The sequence below is a fragment of the Berghia stephanieae genome, chromosome 9 (genome assembly GCF_034508935.2).
Source record: "Berghia stephanieae isolate SIO BIC M18660-M18661 chromosome 9, UCSD_Bste_1.3, whole genome shotgun sequence".
Taxonomy (NCBI): Eukaryota; Metazoa; Mollusca; class Gastropoda; order Nudibranchia; family Aeolidiidae; genus Berghia; species Berghia stephanieae.
This window is the reverse complement of record NC_088368.1, coordinates 4,833,182-4,855,465: the sequence shown is the minus strand read 5'-3', so window position 1 is coordinate 4,855,465 and position 22,284 is coordinate 4,833,182. Positions and strand designations below refer to the sequence as shown.

Here is a 22,284-nt window from a genome sequence, read left to right as displayed (position 1 = left end):
CGACAAACATTCGATGTTTCTCATTCCTGAGGTAAAAAAAATAATAAATGTACATTTGTATAGAACATTGCCACTCACATATTTGCCATGCCCTATGGCGTCACCTGGGTGGTGTCTTTTGACCGCCCATGGTAGGCATGAGGTCACCTTCTCCTTCTTCTTCTTCTTGAAACCTCCAATATTGTCGAGGATCACTCCACTGTTTGTAAGGTATTACAATGTAAACTTGTTAAAACGCTGCACATAATACTAATAAAAAAATACATAGATTAAAAAGATTCTTTCTCCTCATATCTCTTTTCTGAATTGCTTTCAGTCTTTTTCTTGTAATGAGATTACTTGGTTTTGTCCTGGCCCTTGATTGACAGAGAGGGAAACAGTCAAATGTATAGTGTATTGTATGTGTAAATTTCTCTGTGTGGTAGAGTAATATATTTTGTTTTTTTGAATGTTATGTATTGTAAGCATTTATATTGTGTGATTCTTGTTAGTCGAATCCTTGGCTGGTGTCTAGATAAGAATTTTAGGTTATCTCAAACTAATTGCATTGATGGTGAGCTCTTGGAATCTACAGTGGACTCCGGATAAGATGATGCCCAGTGTAACAGGGGGAAAAATCGACTTAAACCGGAATATATAACCAAAGGAGGAAAAATGTGCGTGAACAAAGCAAGCCAATCTAGAATATATATGGGCCTTCATGTTGCGCTTTCTGCTGACAATGCTTTGTCGCATTGAATTGACCAGAGAAGTAGTGGTCATACATAAATCATCGAGACTGAATTGGCTAGTGTGCCAAATTGCTTTGTGATGATTTTCTGTCGCTTGCCATACTTTTCAACTGCATCGAACTGGGTGGGGATCCTGACCTCCCATAGTGGGCAGGGAGGTACATGCTGTGTCTTCTATCCCCCAATACCCGTTTTCCAATTGTTTCCTGTCATTGTCTTGGACTGAGATTACTTGGTTTTGTCCTGGTCCTTGGCTGGGAGGGAAACAGTCGAATGTATAGTTATAGTTTTTGGGAGATGAAATTTTTTTTCCTTGTAAATCATCTCTATGTTATGCATTGTATTATGTTCAGTTTACATATTATATTATATGTTTGGTAAACATTTGAGTGTATTCCTCTTAGTTGGGACCTGTGCTTGTGTCTGGATGAGACTTTCAGGTGATCTCAAACTAAGTACTTTGACGGTGTGCTCTTGGAATCTACATCTGTTCCCTATTTGAACCAATTCCCCTTTGTCTTACCTTTTCTTTTGTGCTTTAATTGTAATTCTAGAACTTTTTACTATCCCATGTTCTTCCTTTTTACTGGCGCTGATATGACCTTAATGTGTTGCAAGCGCCGTAAAACCCTTAAAAACAAACAACTGCATCGATCAGTTCAGTCTTTCTTTTCAGTCAGCAATAGTATTGTCAACCTTCTGTTTGCCATTTCAGTTGTAGATTTGACTTGAATTCTTGATAAAATGGATACCTACTTTAAGACGGTCATTAGATAGAATGGCCTGGGATTAGAAAAAAATAAAAAAATCTTGACTTGATGTTGCACAATGTAAAACGGATAAATGAAAGTTATTTGATACTGCCTATGTGCATTGAGCATGGATGTCGGGCAAAGCACCTACATCACGTCGGTGTGCGCCAATCTTCGCTATTATTTTTAACCAATGAAAATTCTTACTGATAGCTTTTTTAACCAATGGAAATACCTGTTTATTTGTGATTTTATTTTTTTTTACTAATGTTATACAGGAAGAAGGGGGAGATACCAAGAAAAAAAATCGACTTAAGCCATGTCGACGTATCCAGAGTGCACTGTACATCTGTTCCCTATTTGAACCAATTCACACTTGTCTTAATTTTTCTTTTCTTTATTAAAATTATAGAAAATTTTGACTACCCCACTTTTGTCCTTTTTACTGACGTTGAAATGACCTAAATGTGACCTCAATAAGTGATAATATAAAACTTTCCACTTGTGTAAAACCTCCGATATTAAAGGAGAGAGAGAGGAAGGGGGGGGGGGGGGAGGAGTAAAAATTGGATACAGAGAGATTTGTTTGTTTTTAAGGGTTTTACGGCGCTTGCAACCCATTATGGTCATATCAGCACCAGTCAAAAGGAAGAAAATGGGATTGTAAAAGTTCTAGAATTAGACAATTGAAGCACTCAAGAAAAAGTTAGACACAGGGGAATTAGTTTAAATAGGGAACAGATGTGTACTTAGTTTGATCACCAAAATGTCTCATCCAGACACAAGCACAGGCCCCCACGAAGAATATATGTAGAAGAAAATATATTACAATACTCAATAGAGAGAAATTATATATATATATATATATATATATATTATATATATATATATATATATATATATATATATATATATATATATATATATATATATATATATATATATATATGCGTATATAAATCGCGGTTTTTTGCAAAAAAATATTTCAAAATTTTGCAAAGAAAATTATGAATTTTGCAGATTTCTAAATTTCTAACCTAACAACCAATTACATGCAACCAAAGTAAAAAAATATCCCAGCGTAATTACGCAATTTCAAACTTAAAAAATGGGAAATTTTGCCAGAAATTATGCTGATTTGGAAATACAGTAGGCACAAAGTTGGGAAAACAAAATTACAATAAAAAAGTGCTGTCAATGAAATTGTTATTACAGTGCAACCCCGATGTAACGACATCCGTTATAGCGACATTCCCTGTATAACGACATGGTACTCAGGTCCCATTTTATTTTACTATATATCATTAGTAATAAAAACCCCTCTATAGCGACGTACATTTCAGCAAAATCCCTGTATAACGACATTTCTGGTCCGACAAACCTTGAAGGTGTTTGTCTACCATGAAATTGTTCGTAACTATTACAAGTGGTATCTTCCATTCTATGTATGTTGTCTACTCGTAATAAGCCCAGAGCTAGTTCTTATTGTAGCCAATGAAAACGCTTCTTTTTCAGCCAATCAATAGTCACATTTGTACAAAACTGCAGCCAATCAGAAGGCTCGCCTTTCACCCAATGAATGCCTGTGACAGGTCAACACTGGACTGTTTATAAATTCTTTGTCCACTCTCCATTCATTGCCGGTCCCAAGCCCGATAAACTACAGAGGGAAAATGAAAAAGTATACATTCACTACACAAGACCCAAAATACCTCCTGATATACACACAGAGGAAAACTCTCTGTAACGACATCCCTCTATAACGACACGTTTTCCCGGTCCCGACGATGTCGTTATATCGAGGTTGCACTGTATATAAAGAAAAATCAAAGCTTTCAGGGTTGCGTGGCTCACAAACGTCTCCTTCGATCACTTAAAATCATATTGTACAGAGAAAAACTCCTTTCAACATCGGCAGAGCTGATGGTTGAAAACATATAACGGCGTGCACAAGCTGTGCGTGAGGGAAGGCACATAACAGTTACTTGCCATGAATCCCAAATCAAGCAAAAGAATTTGTCAAAAATTTGCAAAACATGAAGTTTTGCGGTTGCAATGCAAATCAGAAACTTTGACCTAATTTTGCGACCGTAAGCTGTGCTAAAACCGAGTGGCAATATATATATATATAGAGAGAGAGAGAGAGAAAAAGATAGAGCACACGCCGCGTCTTTCACCTTTACATTGTGACCCAAAACCTTTCACCTAATTAAGAGCCCGGTTCTTAAGGTGAAGCAAGAACAAAACAAACAAACAAAGTTCCTTCTTAATAAAAATCCCCAAACCTTCCTTCACCGAAATAAGAAACTCTACGCGAAGGTGAAGATACCTACCTATTATAATGATAATAATAATAATAATAATAATAATAATTTAAATACAATAATAATAATAATAATAACTAATAATAGAATATAGAACAACAACAACAATGTTAGTAAATATGTATAACGCTTTTATTTATCTCAAAAGATAATTTTTTAAGTCTTTACTTGGTAAACATTTCAAGTATAATTATAACAACTGGAACAATGGCAACAAAATATAAAATAATAATTAAAAAAAACAATAATGTACGTATATAATTTTCTACATAAAATCTAATTTAAATATATCAGTATCAGTAAGCCCTGTTAGGCTTTTCACCGACATAGGAATTAAATACGGGTACTATATATTATACATAAAAATTGACTTGTCTCACAGTTTCATTAAATATGAATATTACAATTATATTGCATACTTGATACATTTTAGATATATATATATATATATATATATATATATATATATATATATATATATATATATATATATATATATATATATATATATGATTGTGACAAAATGAAAATGAGGTAGTTAGAATTACCCAATATAACCAACAAAAGAACATGGTGATTACCTAATTTGAACATTTTCATGATGATGTTGTTGTTAATGATGAAGATGATAATTTAAACAACAATAACAGTAGTAATAATGATAATAATAATAATAATAATAATAATAATAATAATAATAATAATAATAATAATAATAATAATAATACTAATAAAGATGGTGTTGACGATGATGATATTTCCACATAAATAAATTTTTTTACCCCTTCACTTTCATCATCATCAATAAACAAAAGTTAGTTTTATTTAAGATTAAAATTATGATTCATGCTTGCAGTTTTTGATAGCAACATAAAGGACACAGCTTTGTCAAAAGGGTATATAATCGATTAATGAATTCTGATAAAATCCAGTAAATTCTACCTTTATTTGACATAGCTGGGTTCACAAAGAAGTATTCATGGGTCAATGAATGCGTTTGAATTCCTATTTTAGTTATTGAAGAACAACAGGATTGTGAATTAATACAGTGCAACTCGTGGATAATGACATGGCCCGGGACTGGAAAATTCTGTCATTGTCATTATTCCAGGGATGTGGTGAGACTCGTGAATACATTATACACTCAAGCGCGGTTTCCTCGAACTCCTCAGGACATGCAAAAAAAAAAGTTCGAGGAAACCGTTTCTTGTCAAAACAGCTTGATGGAGAGAGAGAGAGAGAGAGAGAGAGAGAGAGAGAGAGAGAGAGAGAGAGAGAGAGAGAGACGGGGGGTGGGGGGGGGGGGGGGGGAGTATGATCTTTTCTTCGTACCTCAAAGTTTCCTAGTTCTAATATTCACTGCGTTATGTGACCTTCAGCAAGCCACCTATACCTCGCTCAATCTGCTGCTGACACTGACACATGGGTCATTCCAGCCTGCCCTTGGAAGAGATCCTAAGACAAAGCTCCACTTGAGGATGAACAGAGGGAATTTTATTATTTATTTGCTTTATGTTGTATTTTGAGGGAGATATAAGTATAACATGAAATGTTAAAAGGAGGTGGGTGGGGAGGAGTTGCCATATCAAAACATTCATTAACGTCATAGCCAACCATTAGTAAATTATGGCGTGTTGCATTGAAATTAAAATGAATAGCGAAGTGATAAGAATCAACAGAACGGTGTCTGTTATGCGAAACGACGATGAAGTGTGTGAGTGTACGCATATCTAGATATGATTCACACAAACGTAACTGTCAGTTTCACAGTAAATCATCTGTGGCCGAAATCACCAGTCGCATAAAAAAAAACAACCTGTAATTAATTATTTTTTAATTTTTATGTTGACTGGGTGAAATTAGTTCGAGGAAACTGTGGTCGAGGTAAACATTAGTTCAAGGAAGGAATGGAATGATAACAAAGAATAATAAGGAAAAAATTGGGACATTTGAATGAGTTGGAGGAAACCATGCTGGAGTGTAGTGCTATGCACGGACCAGTTCCTGAGAGAAGATATATCCGAACAACGTTAGATTTAAAGATTGAACAAATAGATTATTATGATTTTGATCACAATCACCATCAATACCGTCATCGTAAATTAAATTGCAGTGCAAGGAAAGAAAAGGATGGGTCCACACAAGAGTTGGGAGCCCAAGCCAAAGAGAAAGTGGAAACGAAGCTAGCTGATGTCAGCATTGACGATGACAAAGCCGATGAACAGAACAATGAGTTGAGACAAAAATTGGAAACTGTCCAAGTTGAAGAAGCCGCTGAAAAGAAAAGTTAGGACAGGAATAAAGTCTGAAGGTGATAAGATGTGTTCATTGATAATAAATTAGTCATACAATCAACAAATGAAGAGATCAACCAATCAATCAATCCCTCAATAGATAAATCAGCCAGTCAATAAACCAACCAATCAATCATTTAATAGATAAATCAATATATAAATGATTAAGTGAGTAAAAAAATAGTGAACCTCGGATACAAAAAGGTCATATTGATAATAAAGGTAATTTTTTAAAATCCTAATTAATTCCCAAGGGGCTTTATATGGTTTAAATGATTATTTTCTAATTTCAAAAGGCTTCTAAAGACTCACCTCTTAACTTTCTTTTGTTCTTGCTCCTTCCTATATTGCCTTGCAGCTTCCCTCTCTTCGCGCATAAAGATTGGTCGTTTTTCTGATATTAGCATTCTTCTTCTTATTGCCGCAGCTTCACTAGCACTGTATTTGGACATCTGGGCCTCCATTTCCTCGGGTGTCAAGGGGAAAGACAAGCCTGTGAATTGAATGGAACCGATTTTTTAAAAACCCAACAAACTTTTCCCATTCGTCATTCCTACTGGAAAAAAGGTTGAAAAATTCCTTATTCTGATCCCTAAATAAAAAATAGGTGACCTGTATTTGAAAATTAGTCTTATCCTTTACAAATCAAATTAACATTCAGAGATGTTGTTAGAGTTCAGATCGGAAGGTCCTGGGTTCCAGCCTTGCTCAGCGCATAGTTTGTGCCCCTGGAAAAGACTCTTTACTCACATTCTCTCACCGTACTCTGAAGTAAAATGAGTACCTGGCCATTAACAGCATTGTCTCTGTCTGAAAAATTGTAAAATCGCCCAACAGGCATCATGTCTCGTTCTATCTGTTATGTGTTGCTGTTGGTCAGGGACCCTCTGTAAAGCACTTTGAGCATGTTTGGTGGATATTGCGCTAAATAAAAGCTCAAGTGTTGTAAAAAAAAAAGATGTCTAACAGGCAACAGGTATATGAAAATATGGGAATAAATGAAACATTGGGAAGGACATTAAGATTGTCAATCCATGAAAATACACTATAACTAGAAAATGCTCATATTACTTCATTTATTTTATCATGGGAAAGAATATCTTGCGGTTTGTACAGTGACAGTTAAAAAACCAGTCAAAAGAATCTGGTTTCTTGCAGCCATCTTGTGCGGCTATGTGGTCTTGTGGTATGACATTCGCTTTCAGATCAGAAGTTCCCGAGTTTGAGTCTCACTAGGCGCATAGTTGAGTCCTTGGAAAAGACTCTTTACTCCCATTCTCTCACCCTTGTAAAGTGCTTTGAGTACGTTTAGTGGATATTGCGCTATCTTGGAAAAGACTCTTTACTCCCATTCTCTCACCCTTGTAAAGTGCTTTGAGTAGGTTTAGTGGATATTGCGCTATCTTGGAAAAGACTCTTTACTCCCATTCTCTCACCCTTGTAAAGTGCTTTGAGTACGTTTAGTGGATATTGCGCTATCTTGGAAAAGACTCTTTACTCCCATTCTCTCACCCTTGTAAAGTGCTTTGAGTACGTTTAGTGGATATTGCGCTATCTTGGAAAAGACTCTTTACTCCCATTCTCTCACCCTCGTAAAGTGCTTTGAGTACGTTTAGTGGATATTGCGCTATCTTGGAAAAGACTCTTTACTCCCATTCTCTCACCCTCGTAAAGTGCTTTGAGTACGTTTAGTGGATATTGCGCTATCTGCTATATAAAAGCTCCAGCTTTTTTTTTTTTATGATATCAAACTAATCTTGCTTGATTTGTAGACAAACCATTAACCATTCCATAGCTAAGGACTAGCTTGAAAATGTTTGCTTGTGGTGTGGCCACCCCCCCCGCCATAATTTTTTTTTTTAAATTGAGCATTTATATAGGGCAATATCCACTAAAAATTCTCAAAGCGCTTTACAAAAGGACAACGTTGCACAACTCAGCATGGGATTGCAGGGCATTCCGATTTAAGGGCCAAGCCCAGCTCGACTTGTGGACAGACCCTATCATATACTTATAACCAAAAAAAACAACCCCCCCCCCCCACCCCCCCAAAAAAAAAAAAAAAAAAAAAACAGCCCAAAAAACCCAAACAAAACAAAAATAATAATATTAACAATTGATATCAATATTACAACAACAACAACAACAACAACTACTACTACTACTACTACTACTACTACTACTACTACTACTACTACTACTACTACTACTACTACTACCTACTACTACTACTACTACTACTACTACTACTACTACTACTACTACTACTACTACTACTACTACTACCTACTACTAATACTACTACTACTACTACTACTACTACTACAACTACTACTACTACTACTACTACTACTACTACTACTACTACTACTACTACTACTACTACTACTACTACTACTGCTACTACCAACAATAATAATGATAAAATAATAATAATAATAAAAATGATAATAATAATAATAATAATAATAATAATAATAATATAATAATAATAATAATAATAATAATAATAATAAATGATAGAAGACGGGCTTGTCCGTCGAACTATTTTTGAAAGAACTCTGTAAAAATGTGAACTTTTTAAAAATAATAATAATAGATCTTTATTGTCCATAAATATGGCAATTTGTCATTTAGTTACACTTGTTATAACGTTAAATGATAACTGTAACATTAAACAGATATTTCACTCCTACTTATTCTCTCTCTCTCTCTCTCTCTCTCTCTCTCTCTCTCTCTCTCTCTCTCTCTCTCTTCCTTCTTTTTGTATCTAAAGACTCACTTAATCAATGGGCTCTGCTGTTACTTTTAAACTATGTACTTACCATATGTCTTAGGAAGACGTTTTGATTTCTTTTTCTGTTGGCAGCCAGAGTCATCGGACTGTGCTTGTACTTCAGGATTTTTCTTTCCTCCATCCATTTTCTCTGCAGTGGCAATGCTACTGTTTGCATTCATCATTCATATACACTTCAGTTGTATGCACAATAACAAGTATAACGAGTTGTGGAAGTTAAAATTAAAAATTATCTATTGTAGGTATCTGAGCCTACACTTAAACACACTTTCACTCTTTGTCCTGTACCTGTGTGACTGGAACCGACGGCCTAATGCCTAATAAACAATATTTATAAAGACGACTCATTGAAATGTTGTGCAATCGGTACCTATTTAAAAATACAAGCCTAAAGTTTTTAAAAATAATGTGAACCTTGGTCCACAACTTAGTCCTCACCCACCCCCACATGTAAATCTAGTATGGTTTGCCACATTGGATTTAGATGGCCGTATTCCGTATGATCATATAAATATAAACATATAGAATAAAAGCTTCAATTTAATTTACCAGTACAATAATGTGGACGGGTTTAAATTGTCTTTAGTGTCTAATTCATTGTGTTTTGTTAACAAAGGGGGAAACCCGAAACATCCACACCATTTGTCTATTCAAATTTAAGCCGCTACTTCTATTCCACTTTATGATTGTTAAAAATCTGGAGGCGACGCGGGGCTCGAACCAAAATGATATCCTTATTGCTACCAAGGACACAATCGAACCTGGGATTCAAAGATCATTATTTCTTGTATCTCATTGTGTTCGTTCTTATCCACTACGCAGTTGATGTTATGACACCACTTATTGATCTTTTTTCCCCTTTTAATTGAGCTTTTTATATAGCGCAATATCCACTAAATGTGCTCAAAGCGCTTTACAAGCGAAGTGAAAGATAAGAATTAAAAGGATTGGGGTATCTCTCTCCTCCAACATAAAATGTTATGCAGTCTTGAAAGAAACAAATTTGGCTGAATGATTTACTTTTTAAATACTTTGTTCTTAATGCCCGAAAAACTACCTGACAATCCCGCATTGCATCACTGATTCTTAACAATTTAATCACATTGAAACACTTCCCTTCACCTGGAAGTAAAACGTACAAAACAGGCCCGCGGGTTGGTGTCTGCTAGAAAAACTTCGAGAAAGTAGAAAGTAGATACTATCTAGAAAGACTGCTAGAAAGTTCTGTGCGCCGATCTGATGCTTAGTTTATCAGATTTTATTGGACCGAGATAACTAATGTGTAGAGTTACCAGAAGATTGAGTAGTACAGGTCAATTCTGATTTGGAGTTTATTGCTGTGGCTGTAGTCGTAGTCGATAGCGAAATGGGACTGGGTGCAATACATTGTTTGGTTGTCTTCTTCATGTGCGGCAGAACAGCTTGGTTAGTTCTCACCTTCTTGTCTAATTTATTGAACCTAATTAACAGACACGCAGCATAATTGTCGATGTGAATTTAAAAAAAACAACCCAGAGAAATTCCGTAAGCTCCTCGGTCTAGCATTTCTCTCAATTACTTAGTATTTTCACCGTTGATCGTTTATTTTTATTCAATTTGTCAATATCAAGATGTGCAACAAGTAAGGCAGTCATAGTTTCTAGTCATAAGTCATAGGGTTTGTTTTTGTTTGTTTTTCTATTAGGTCTAGCTGGAGGTCGGGTTAGTTATAGTTATAAGGGGCCCGTTATAGGTTTTAGTAAAGGCCCTGGAGTGTTTGTTTTTTACTAGAGGGTTATTCTATTATTTTAGGTTTCAAAGTGGCAATTCGGACCCAAGTCTGAATTGCTTCCTGTGGCAATTCGGACTCCTCCCACAATGCGCGTGCGCAATCACAGGAAATGTCGAAAGTGGAAGCTGGCTCGAAAGTGAAGCGTGGTAGGGTGGGGGGTGGGGAAGCTGCTCGTTCTCAGTTGTCAGTTGTCAGTCGGTAGGAGGGCGAGTGAGCGAGCAAGTCACGTTTTAGAACTCCCGAAGATTACCTTCAAAAGCGGTAAAAGTGGTGATCTATTATTCCCCTTTGTCTTACTTTTTCTTGAGTACTTTGTAATTGCAATTCTAGAACTTTTTGCTATCCAATTTCTCCATTTTTACTGGCGCTGATATGACCTAAATGTGTTGCAAGCTCCTTAAAAAACAAAACTTACCTCTAGATCTAAATATTCGTGGTCTTTGGGAGATTACAATTGTAGTCGCAATTGTTAACGTTGACAATCAATTTGCCCTCGCATAGAAAAAAGAGTGTCTTTGTGTAATGATTGGAAGATTTATTTGATTTGCCATGAGCGTGTTGCAAAAGATACATGAATGACATATCTCTACATTTTATATTTTGCCATTTGCGGCCGCGAAAAAGTGCAAAGAAAGGAGAATAATATGACTTTGGGCATTGAGCGTTTTATTTAAAAGGCAGTATAGGTCGGGCTTTGACAAAAGGACGAGAGACGCATGCGCACAACCAACATGACGTTCTCTCTCTAATAACTTTTCCGCCGGTGACGTCACAGACTATGGGTGACGTCCAACCAAGGGACACTACTCTTCCGCTAATCTCATTCCCTATAGAGACTTGAGGCAGGGATGAACTCCAGCTCAATGGGCCCACTGGGTTTGAAGGATTATTTTCCTACTTGTATTCCAATTGATTCCAGTTCATACTGAATGACTTGTAAAAAAAACAAAAACTTTAGGCTTTTTTATATAGTGCAATATCCGCTAACTGCTCAAAGCACTTTACAAAATGTGTGTACCAACAGCAACACATAACATATAGAATGATAGATATACCTCTTGGGTTATATTACAATTTTTTCAGACAGAGACAATGCTGTTAACAGCCAGGTACTCATTTTACACCTGAGTACGGTAGGAGAATGTGAGTAAAGTCTTTTCCAAGGACTAAATTATGTGATGAGCAAGGCTTGAACCCTGGATCTTCCAATCCAAAGGGGAGTGTCATACCACAAGACCACATGGCCGCACAATGACTCACGCTTTAATTGAATTGAGTCAATTCTTTAAATATAAATTCAGTCTTTCTCCAACCTCAATGACAAGAGTATGCCAGGAGAAAAGTAAATTATATTTCATGCTAAATTTTTCCCCAGCACTTTAGCCCTGAAGATGTAGTGAAAGCTTGTTGTTATCAAAGAACAAAGGGAAAGCGTAGACGTCCTTTATGGAAAGATGCACCAGGTGGACAGCAGTATAAGACCTCTTACAATATGGCACCAGGGTCATTCTCGTAAGATATTTTATTTAATTTTTTAAAATTGTTCTATTTTAAAATATTGATTACCTATTACTGAAATAATATTTGCATTCAGATCCAAATTTGTATACACTTTATTCATGGCACTTAACTTCTATTTGCCTAAATTTCATATTTATTTTATAATATCATGTTTTATTTTCAAAGATAGGTGTGACCTACTGCCTCAAAACGGTATTATGTCAAGGTGGAACAGTTGCTTGAAAGTGATTTTTAGGTAAAAAAGACGTATGGTCGGAAATTTTGGTTTTTTACTACATTAAGAAACAACATCCACTGTCCTCCTGAGAACATATAAATTTGACCCAAGTTTCATACCTGTGAATATTTTCTCAATTGTTATCATCTAATTCATTTCGTTATTAGCATAGCTTGGTGGTACGGTGTTTGCTTCATACCCAACAGGTACTGAGTTCAATCACCCGCTGCTTGCTGTATGGCCTTTAGCAAGTCACCTCGCCTTACCTCAATTTGCGACGCTAAACTACGGCTGATGCCTAGGTGATTCCAGTCTTCCCTTGGAATAGACTCTAGAAACAAATTTCCCCTATGGGATGAATAAAGGGAATTTTATTATTATTATTATTTTTAAATTTTTATTCACATTTATGCTCATATCAACATCATTGATACCATCTTGACTATCCCATCATGTTCAAATTCAAGTTCCAAGTAAATAATATGTAAAGGCCTTTAGGCCATATTATATTTGATACATTTTTCTTAGTGATTACTCGTGTGTTGGTATTTGACATTTATGTAGTTCTAATTATTAACTTATTGACATGACTGAGTATTCATAATGACTTAAAAAAAACAAAAAACATCTCATTCTTAGCACTCGGTTGTAATATAGTTTTAATTTAAAACTCGAAGAATGAATCAGGTGTCTTGTCACAGTTTTAGTTGTTTTATGGGGGAGGGGGGAGATTTCAGGGAGAAAATTAAAAAGCTTAAATGAGGTGTAATTATTTAACAAGTTTTTTGATTGTGAGGACACTAGTCTGTCACAAAAGTATTTTACACCAGATTTAACAGACCTAGCTACCCAACCAAGCCAGGTGGTTTGTAAAAAAATATTGACTGCATCGAGGACCAATCTCTGTCCCTTTGCTTGTGAAGTACGTGCTCTACCAACTGAGCTATTGAGTCTCCAAAATTTGAATGAGGGAGATGGGAAGCATTTTGACTTCTTAAGTCTTTTTCTCCCCCTATTATCTCATTGCATCTATATTTTTTTATAATTACAGGTATTGTTGATAATATGTTTATTTAATTTATTATGTTTTATTGCTCGTGACTTTTATTAATTTTTTTTTTTAGATGTTAACAAATTATTTTTAAAATTATGTGGAGAATAATGTAAGTGATAAGAATCTAAAGTTTATAAAATGTTGTTGACACTTGATATTTTTATTTGCGACATAAATATATTGGAATAAGGCAAACACCTATTTAGAATCTTTGAAAAATGCCAAATGTTGGGAAATGTTTATTATGACTGCCCTATTTTTTTTTAATTTTAAAAATTCAGACCAGTTTTAGTGTCCAGTAAGCACTTCAAGGATGTTGCAAGCCAGTCAGAGGTGGACCATGTCATAATGCCCATGAAATGGGGCTTGGTTCCCAGATGGCACAAGGACAGTCCCAGTAAAGTCTCCTTCAAGACGTCCAACTGCAGAGGGGAAAGCATGCTGGATAAGGCCACATTCAAAATTCCTTTGCAGCAAGGGCGTCGTTGTGTAGTCATCATGGACGGGTGAGGAATTTAGTTATTTATGTTTTTAGATATGACTTGATAAGAAAAGTGAGAATTTAGATGGGCCAACATTCTGAAACCAATGCCATTCGTCCTAAATTACTCTATCTTGTTAATTTTTTTTTTTAATGTGTGGAAGAGCTTAGCTGAAAGTACCTGCTGAAGAACACAATGCTTATAACATGAAAAGTGCACAAGACTGGTATTGAGAAACTTACTAATTTGTTAAAATTTGATTATTATGTATAATAGTATTGAACAATTTTATAGTTTTCAAAAATGCAGGACAAACTTCTGTGCAAGGAAAACATCTCGATTATCTTGGGGCTTTATGATCTTTTTTTTTAAAATACTGAAACTTAAATATTAAAACTAATTTTGCCTGTCTGTGTACATGAAGCAGGAGTCTTTCTCTTTCTCTGTGTGATAGTGTGCCACTCGACTTAGCTAGAGCAGATATTGAATTTTTCTGTTAAATGCATATTTTGCAGATTTTACGAATGGAAGACCACGTCATCAGGAAAGCAGCCTTACTTTTTCCAGTTCACTCCAAGAGATTTACAGATGGAAAATATGAGTGTCCACAGGAAGGACGAAAATTTACAATTTAAATCAGAGAATACTGCAGAATTAACAAGTTCTCTTTCTCATAAGGACGTCGAAAGACTTGATCAAACTAAAACAGAAGTAAAAATGGAGCCATTGACAGAATACAACAAAGAAAGAAAAATCTCACAGAACTCTCATGGAGAAAATGATAGCAAGGATATTTTCAATATCAAGATTTCTACAATGAAGCAGGAATGTAATAGTAGTAGTAGTAGTAGTAGTTGTGATAACAGTCCACATTTTAAGAATGAAAACAAATCCGGTGGTCCAACTCAAGAAGCTGATTCTATTGCTGAAGAAGAAAACACAGAATCTTGGTCTGGTCACAAATTGTTGACTTGTGCAGCAGTTTACGATGTGTGGCAGCCACCTCATGTAAGTAAATACTATTGTTAACTTTTATATACAAGTATATGTACAGTACTTGGTGATTGTAAATTTGTCAAATTCCAGCACCCTGGGGCTGGGTGACAGAATTTTATCTATACAATACGTTGTTACCTCCCATGAGTTTGTCGGATGATGGAGGGAGCAATCCCAAAAACAGCGCTCAGAAGGACACTGCAGGGTAATCACACTAGGGGAAGACCACTGGAACCTTGGAGAGGATAGGTGGATAGAGAAATGATATCCATCGGTTGGACCTAGGGTGAGGTCCAGAAGCTGGTAGAAGACAGAAGTCACTGGCGCTCCTTACTGTCTACCTTGTGTGTTTATGAAACACGAAAGAGGAGTAAGTACCTCCCACGAGCCTTAGATTTCTGCATGTTCATATTCTAGCACGCTTTTTGGCTTCTCCCAGGATGAACATGCTCAAATCCAGCAAGTACTGTATGTAAGTTTGTCTGAGTTGATATCATCTCACATCAGGCAACCTGATCAATTTAGCATAGGTGACCGCGATGATAATAATTTTGGCCCTTGTATTATTCACTCCTCACCCTTGTCAATTCAATTGTGAATGAGTAACTACAGTCAAGGGATCGTACATGATTATCAGTTACAATAAAAAGAGATTGTCTCTCATGCATCGTGTATATTTTCACCAGACCGGTAAAGGTCATGAAATATAATGATAATGGCTGCGATTGATGGGCCATATTGAAATGATCTGTAGGGACAATACTCATTTGAGTCCCCCCTCACTCTCTCTCTCTCTCTCTCTCTCTCTCTCTCTCTCTCTCTCTCTCTTTCTCTCTCTCTCTCTCTCTCTCTCTCTCTCTCTCTCTCTCTCTTTCTCTCCTTTCTCTATCTTTCTCCTTCCCTTTCTTGATCAATATATATATATATATGAAGACTGATTTTCCAAAACTCGTTAATTCGATTTTTCTACTTTTTGAGATTTTCTATCCATGAGATAAATTGAAATGTAAACTTTATTTTAAGCATCAAATGGCACAAGAATTTCCTTAGATTTGTGTGAAATTGAAATTTAAATATGATAAAATGATAGACTGAATGAGAACTCTTAGGGGATATAATCCTCAATATCTCAAAATGGGAAAGAACGGAATTAGGTAGTTTTTGAAAACCACTATGAATATATATTAATTCTTATGTGTGGGCAATGGGCTTAACTTTTTTTTTAGATATGGTGCATTTCACGCAAGTAAGACAGATATAAGGAAATATATTATTTTTAAAAAATGTTATTTCTTTGTTGACTACTCAAATAACAGATAATTTATGGTAGTTTTCTGTATTTGAATTAATTGCATATAATTTTTCATCCTAGGCATCCGCCCCGCTATATTCCTACAGTATCATCACTGTGGCTGCCTCCAGCGATATGTCTTGGTGTCATCATAGGATGCCAGTAAGTTATGTCTTCTTTGTCCAGTTTTCATTTAAAGAGTAGCTTTGTGTAGTCAATGATTTATTTCCAAATATCAATAATATTTTTTTTTTTAATTGATGCAAATATTAAAAAAGATAAAACTTATGCTTTTACATATTTTTTTTATTTTTCTTTCAATTTTTGCATAAAATATGCAAAAAACTAGATGTTTCTATCGTTTCAAGTTTTTAAGCTATTTCTATTCTTTATCAGGTAGTTATAAAAAAAAAAAACACCCTTTATTTTAAAATGCTCAATACCTATGTTATTTTGCAGGCTGTATTAACTACAGACCAAGAAATTTGTGACTGGCTAGACTTTTCAACAATACCATTGACTCAGGTAGGAAAAATTGAGAATTACGGACCAAAATAATTCTCAAATCTTGTCTACTTTGGATTATTTTTAATGTATTCTAATGAAAGAAATTTAAAAAAAAAATATTATTGAGAAATCAAGGTGTAACAGGTAAAAAACAAAACAAACCAAACAAAAACATTGTAACCTGTTGAAAATTGAATTTGTGTCAAGACAGAAAACTTCTCTAGATATTCATTTCATTTGTTCACGCAAGTTAGGATTGGAAACGTCAATTTTATTTGTTTCAATTTTTGGTAATAAGTGGACAACTGCTTTGACTGTGTTCTAAATTTTGGAAAGATTTGGAGTATTGGATGCAACAAAGAAAATTATAGATCTTCATGGTAGCAACTCTTTACAAAAATTTATCTTTAGATCTTGATTATACACCAGTTTTCAATAATTATTTTAAGACAAATTTTACAATACTGAGTGATATTGAAAAGTATAATGTGTTATTTGTTTGTAAATTTTCCCCTCATATTATATCAACACATAGACCTTGTGTCGTAATGTGCCTATGGCCAGTTGAAAGTTGACACTTATAATATCAATGTTCATTCATTCATTTATTTATTTCATTTACCTTCAGGCCAGCAGTTTGATCCAGCCAAAATCTGAATGTCTAACCAGTCACCCTGTGTCTAAAAATGTCAACAACTCGCACTACCAATCTCAGGACTGTTTAAAACCGGTTGATCTCAGGTTAGCGTTTATAAAAATAAAATAAAAACCCCCAACAAACAACAAAAATTGAGCTTTTATATAGCGCAATATCCACTAAACATGCTCAAAGCGCTTTACAAAGGGTCCCTGACCAACAGCAACACGTATCATGTAGAACAAGACATGATGCCTATTAGATGATATTACAGTTTTTCGACAGAGACAACACTGTTGACGGCCAAGTACTCATTTTACACCTGAGTACGGAGAGAGAATGTGAGTAAGGAGTCTTTTCCAAGGACTCAACTATGCAAGGCTTGAACCTAGGACCTTTCTGATCCGAAAGCGAGTGTCATACCAATAGACCACATAGCCATTTTCTTTGTGGCTAATAGTTTTAAAATTCTCAATATTAAAATTCTTAGTGTTATTGATTTGTTTTGTGGTATCAGAGAGCAACCTGTTTCAATATCTACAGACCTACTACAGACAATGAACATAAAGTCTGCATTTTCTTCACAAAAAATTATGACTCTCAACGAAAATTAATCTTTTCTGGACCTACAATACAAATTGTTTTCAGATCTTCTCTTAATAAGACCATGATGGTGGCTCGATCAGGCCAGCTCATTTTCTTAAAAGTACTCTGCATGGCCCATAACCCCTTAGCAGTATTTACCAAGTGTCCCACATCACAACCTCATGGCCCCCATTTCAGCCGAGTTGTTGATAGTTATTAGTATTAGGAGAATATGACGTGTGATATCATCCTCTATGGTCAATCAATACACATTTTGTGTGTCTAGATTAGTCTCTTCAAAGTGTATGTAGTTGATTTCAAATAATATTGTAATTTAGGAGGTCAATGACCAAGGTATTATATGGTGCACCCACTACTTGGGTCAATAACCGAGATATTTTAAACTACATCCAATTTGTAGTATTATTGTGTACTGAGGGCTAATGTCCCTATTTAATTTTGGCAGTGTGTATGTGTATTCCGTCCCTCATTCTGACTTTCTGGACTTAGCAGCCCTTCCTTAAACTTATGTATGAAAGAATATCAGGCTATAGGCAGTAAAGGATATTGTATAAAAGAAGTAGTCCCATTATTTTCATCATAATATTTTAAAGGCAGATGTTTTCAGAATTTTAAAAGCCTCGTGGTTTGTCTTCAAAATTGAAATTTTATAGACCTAACCTCAAGTGAAATAAATATTAATTTTTTTCTTCTTCTCCCTCTCAACAGTGAAGAAAAGCAGAAACTGTCTGGGAGTGGCCAAATGATGATGAATTGGCTGAAAAGAGGTCAGGCCTCCTCAACTACAGGTACAGCACCTGGTAAAAAGGCCAAGATTTAGATGGAACCAATATATACCAAAAACCAGAGGTGCCTAAATGAGTCAATAGATATATTTCGTGTTTACTTAAAAAAGGCCAAAGGCCGAGACGTCGTTTGTTTTGTGTTGTTCCCTTATTTATGAGTCAAATGTACTCCCTTTATCTTTTTCTCCAACCAATATGTACTTTTGTGTTTATGTCCTATGTTATATCCCATGTTGAAGGCAAAGGCATGTTTTGAAAACCCAGATTGAGGTTTTGCTAATTCGTATTAGTGACGACATTCATTAGAAGCAGACGTTTCTAAGTGTTGCATTAAAGACTGAATTTTACTGCTGTAACTGAATTTTACGGTGATGATATTAATGATGGTTACATTGTTTTTGTTATTGTGTTTTATAGGTTTTGAGACATATTTGTGTGTGTGTGTAAGTGTAATAATGTTTTTGGTTTTAAAAAAATTACATTTTAATGTAATGCTTTATCATAATGACTTGCACGTGAATCTCCATATTTTTTTTTGGCAATTTAAGAAATTACAAAGGAGGATATTATTAAATCTTGGTTTTATCCCTAACGTTTGTCCATTATTGAAATCCCAACGAAGAAAACAAATTTGAGGTTTATTTAATAAGGCCTGTGAATTTAATGAAGGTAAAAGATCTTACACTTACACATTACATTTTTATAAAAATAATAAGCCACAACAAGATCTTGTAATTTTTGCTGTTTCTTCTCTCACTCTCAGCTCTATATGTTAAATCAAAGTGCTGAAGCTACTAGCAAAGTAGTGATGACATTCTCTAATTTCACCAAAAGTGTTTTTCAATCATTATTATTTTGTTGACAAAGTAGATGTTGCTTACACTATACAGTTATATATAAATATATTGTTTTAATTGCTCAATTTTCCCGAGCAGCTGACATGACAGTACACATCAGACTTTATTACAGTGCAACCCCGATGTAACGACATCCGTTATAGCGACATTCCCTGTATAACGACATGGTACTCAGGTCCCATTTTATTTTACTATATATCATTAGTAATAAAAACCCCTCTATAGCGACGTAAATTTCAGCAAAACCCCTATATAACGACATTTCTGGTCCGACAAACCTTGAAGGTGTTTGTCTACCATGAAATTGTTCGTAACTATTACAAGTGGTATCTTCCATTCTATGTATGTTGTCTACTCGTAATAAGCCCAGAGCTAGTTCTTATTGTAGCCAATGAAAACGCTTCTTTTTCAGCCAATCAATAGTCACATTTGTACAACACCGCAGCCAATCAGAAGGCTCGCCTTTCACAAATCAGAAGGCTCGCCTTTCACCCAATGAATGCCTGTGACAGGTCAACACTGGACTGTTTATAAATCCTTTGTCCACTCTCCATTCATTGCCGGTCCCAAGCCCGGATAAACTACAGAGGGAAAATGAAAAAGTATACATTCACTACACAAGACCCAAAACACCTCCTGATATACACACATAGGAAACCTCTCTGTAACGACATCCCTCTATAACGACACGTTTTCCCGGTCCCGACGATGTCGTTATATCGAGGTTGCACTGTAGTTCAAACAATTTTTGAGAAATGGAAGCCTTTTCTTTCAAAATATAATTGTGAAAATGCTTTCAATTTGTCAAAACCTCTCTAGCTGAATAAAAATAAATTGTATACCTCCAAATGGCATAGTTTACAAGTGTTCAAGAAAATGCATTTTCTCCATTACCTATAAGTGTTAGTCAAATCATTTTTATTTTGTCGAGTAGCTTGATATTTATACAAATTCTATACTTGTTTTCTCAATTCTTCAGTTATTATCTGCAAATCCATCCTCCCCCCCCCCCCCCCCAATATAAACATATATATATATATATATATATATATATATATATATATATATATATATATATATATATATATGTATATATATATATAATGTAATATATAAACCATAAGTGTTGTGGCAAATGTATTTTCACAATTCACTGAAAGTTCTTCAATCATCATTATTTTGTTGACCATTTCAATGTCCATCAAAAAATTATACAGTGATTTTAAAATTGTCAACTACAGTACTCAATGGATTCTAGCACACCATTTAGAGAAGCCAAAAAACCAGAGCATGCCGAAAGCTGATGCTCATGTTATATTTGGTCACTCAGTTCCAGAGTACTGGAATTCAGCCTGCGAGAATCCAGCAAGTACTGTACTCCTCACTGAATACAGAATAACATTTCTTAACACTCTTAAAAACCTGACTTTTATAATTACTTTCTGGGTGGGGATCCTGACCTCCCATAGTGGGCAGGGAGGTACATGCTGTGTCTTCTATCCCCCCAGACCCGTTTCCCAATTGTTTCCTGTCATTGTCTTGGAATGAGATTACTTAGTTTTGTCCTGATCCTTGCCGGAGCTCCTTGGCTGGGAAGGAAACAGTCGAATGTATAGTTATAGTTTTGGGAGATGATATTTTTTTCCTTGTAAATCATCTCTCTGTTATGCATTGTATTATGTTGAGTTTACATATTATATTATATGATTGGTAAACATTTGAGTGTCTTCCTCTTAGTTGGGACCTGTGCTTGTGTCTGGATGAGACTTTTAGGTGATCTCAAACTAAGTACATTGGTGGTGTGCTCTTGGAATCTACATCTGATCCCTATTTGTTCCCAGTTCCCCTATGTCTTACTTTTTCTTGGGTGCTTTAATTGTAATTCTATAACTTTTTACTATCCCATTTTCTTCCTTTTTACTGGCGCTGATATAACCTAAAATAATTACTTTAAACTTTTTAAAATAATGTTTCAAAAATTTGTTGGCTGGAAATAACAACTATTGTTTCAATAAATCGCTCCCTGTATATGTACATTATGAGGAGCAAAGAGATTTGGTACACATGACTAATCTTGCTTACAAAATCTCGTGAAATTCGGCATGATACGTGAAGGGTGGATGGTTGATCATGATATTGACTTTCATCTTCAGCATTGTGGCCTTGGGTAAGCAATGCTTCACACATTGCCGATCTCAAATTGTGTGCAAATGGATATCTGGCTATAGGCAGTGATGGGTATTGTGATAGAGGTTTTCCACCTGGAACCAATACAACACTGAATTCCTGGGTGGGGATCCTTACCTCCCATAGTGGGCAGGGAGGTACATACTGTGTCTTCTATCTCCTTATATCTGTTTTCCAACATGCTTTCTGTCTTTGTCTTGGAATGAGATTACTTGGTTTTGTCCTGGCCCTGGCCGGACTCCTGGCTGGGAGGGAAACAGTCAAATGCATAGTTATTGTTTTGGGAGATATTTTTTTCCTTGTAAATCATCTCTCTGTTATGTATTATTATATTTATCTTCAATGTATAATGTTAGCATTTGAGTGTATTCCTCTTTGTTGGATCTTGTGCTTGTGTCCGGATGAGACTTATAGGTGATATCAGACTAAGTACATTGATGGTATGCTCTTGGAATCTACATCTGATCCCTATTTG

The 22,284-nt window shown here is 35.3% G+C and overlaps 2 protein-coding genes across 2 annotated transcripts; one reads left to right on the top strand and one right to left on the bottom strand.

Annotated features, from left to right (window-relative positions):
* Positions 1-4,297: 4,297 nt before the first annotated feature.
* LOC144979545 (uncharacterized) lies at positions 4,298-9,330 on the bottom strand. Its single transcript, XM_078926261.1, has 3 exons — positions 8,927-9,330; positions 6,414-6,594; positions 4,298-5,278 (listed from the first exon to the last, which is right to left on the bottom strand). The coding sequence occupies exons 1-3, from the start codon at positions 9,060-9,062 to the stop codon at positions 5,263-5,265; spliced, it is 333 nt and encodes a 110-aa protein (XP_078782387.1). The 5' UTR covers positions 9,063-9,330; the 3' UTR covers positions 4,298-5,262.
* Positions 9,331-9,950: 620 nt separating this feature from the next.
* Positions 9,951-20,650, top strand: LOC144979542 (abasic site processing protein HMCES-like). Its single transcript, XM_078926255.1, has 8 exons — positions 9,951-10,323; positions 12,045-12,181; positions 13,743-13,967; positions 14,459-14,951; positions 16,312-16,392; positions 16,690-16,755; positions 17,366-17,478; positions 18,689-20,650. The coding sequence occupies exons 2-8, from the start codon at positions 12,162-12,164 to the stop codon at positions 18,798-18,800; spliced, it is 1,110 nt and encodes a 369-aa protein (XP_078782381.1). The 5' UTR covers positions 9,951-10,323; positions 12,045-12,161; the 3' UTR covers positions 18,801-20,650.
* Positions 20,651-22,284: the final 1,634 nt, after the last annotated feature.

Coding starts and splice junctions, on each gene's coding strand:
- LOC144979545 (XM_078926261.1), bottom strand. CDS start 9,062: ATGATGAATGCAAACAGTAGCATTGCCACTGCAGAGAAAATGGATGGA. Junction 6,595..8,926: donor ACGTCTTCCTAAGACATATG/GTAAGTACATAG, acceptor TTCAATTCACAG/GCTTGTCTTTCCCCTTGACA.
- LOC144979542 (XM_078926255.1), top strand. CDS start 12,162: ATGGCACCAGGGTCATTCTC. Junction 12,182..13,742: donor ATGGCACCAGGGTCATTCTC/GTAAGATATTTT, acceptor TTAAAAATTCAG/ACCAGTTTTAGTGTCCAGTA. Junction 17,479..18,688: donor TTAAAACCGGTTGATCTCAG/GTTAGCGTTTAT, acceptor CCCTCTCAACAG/TGAAGAAAAGCAGAAACTGT.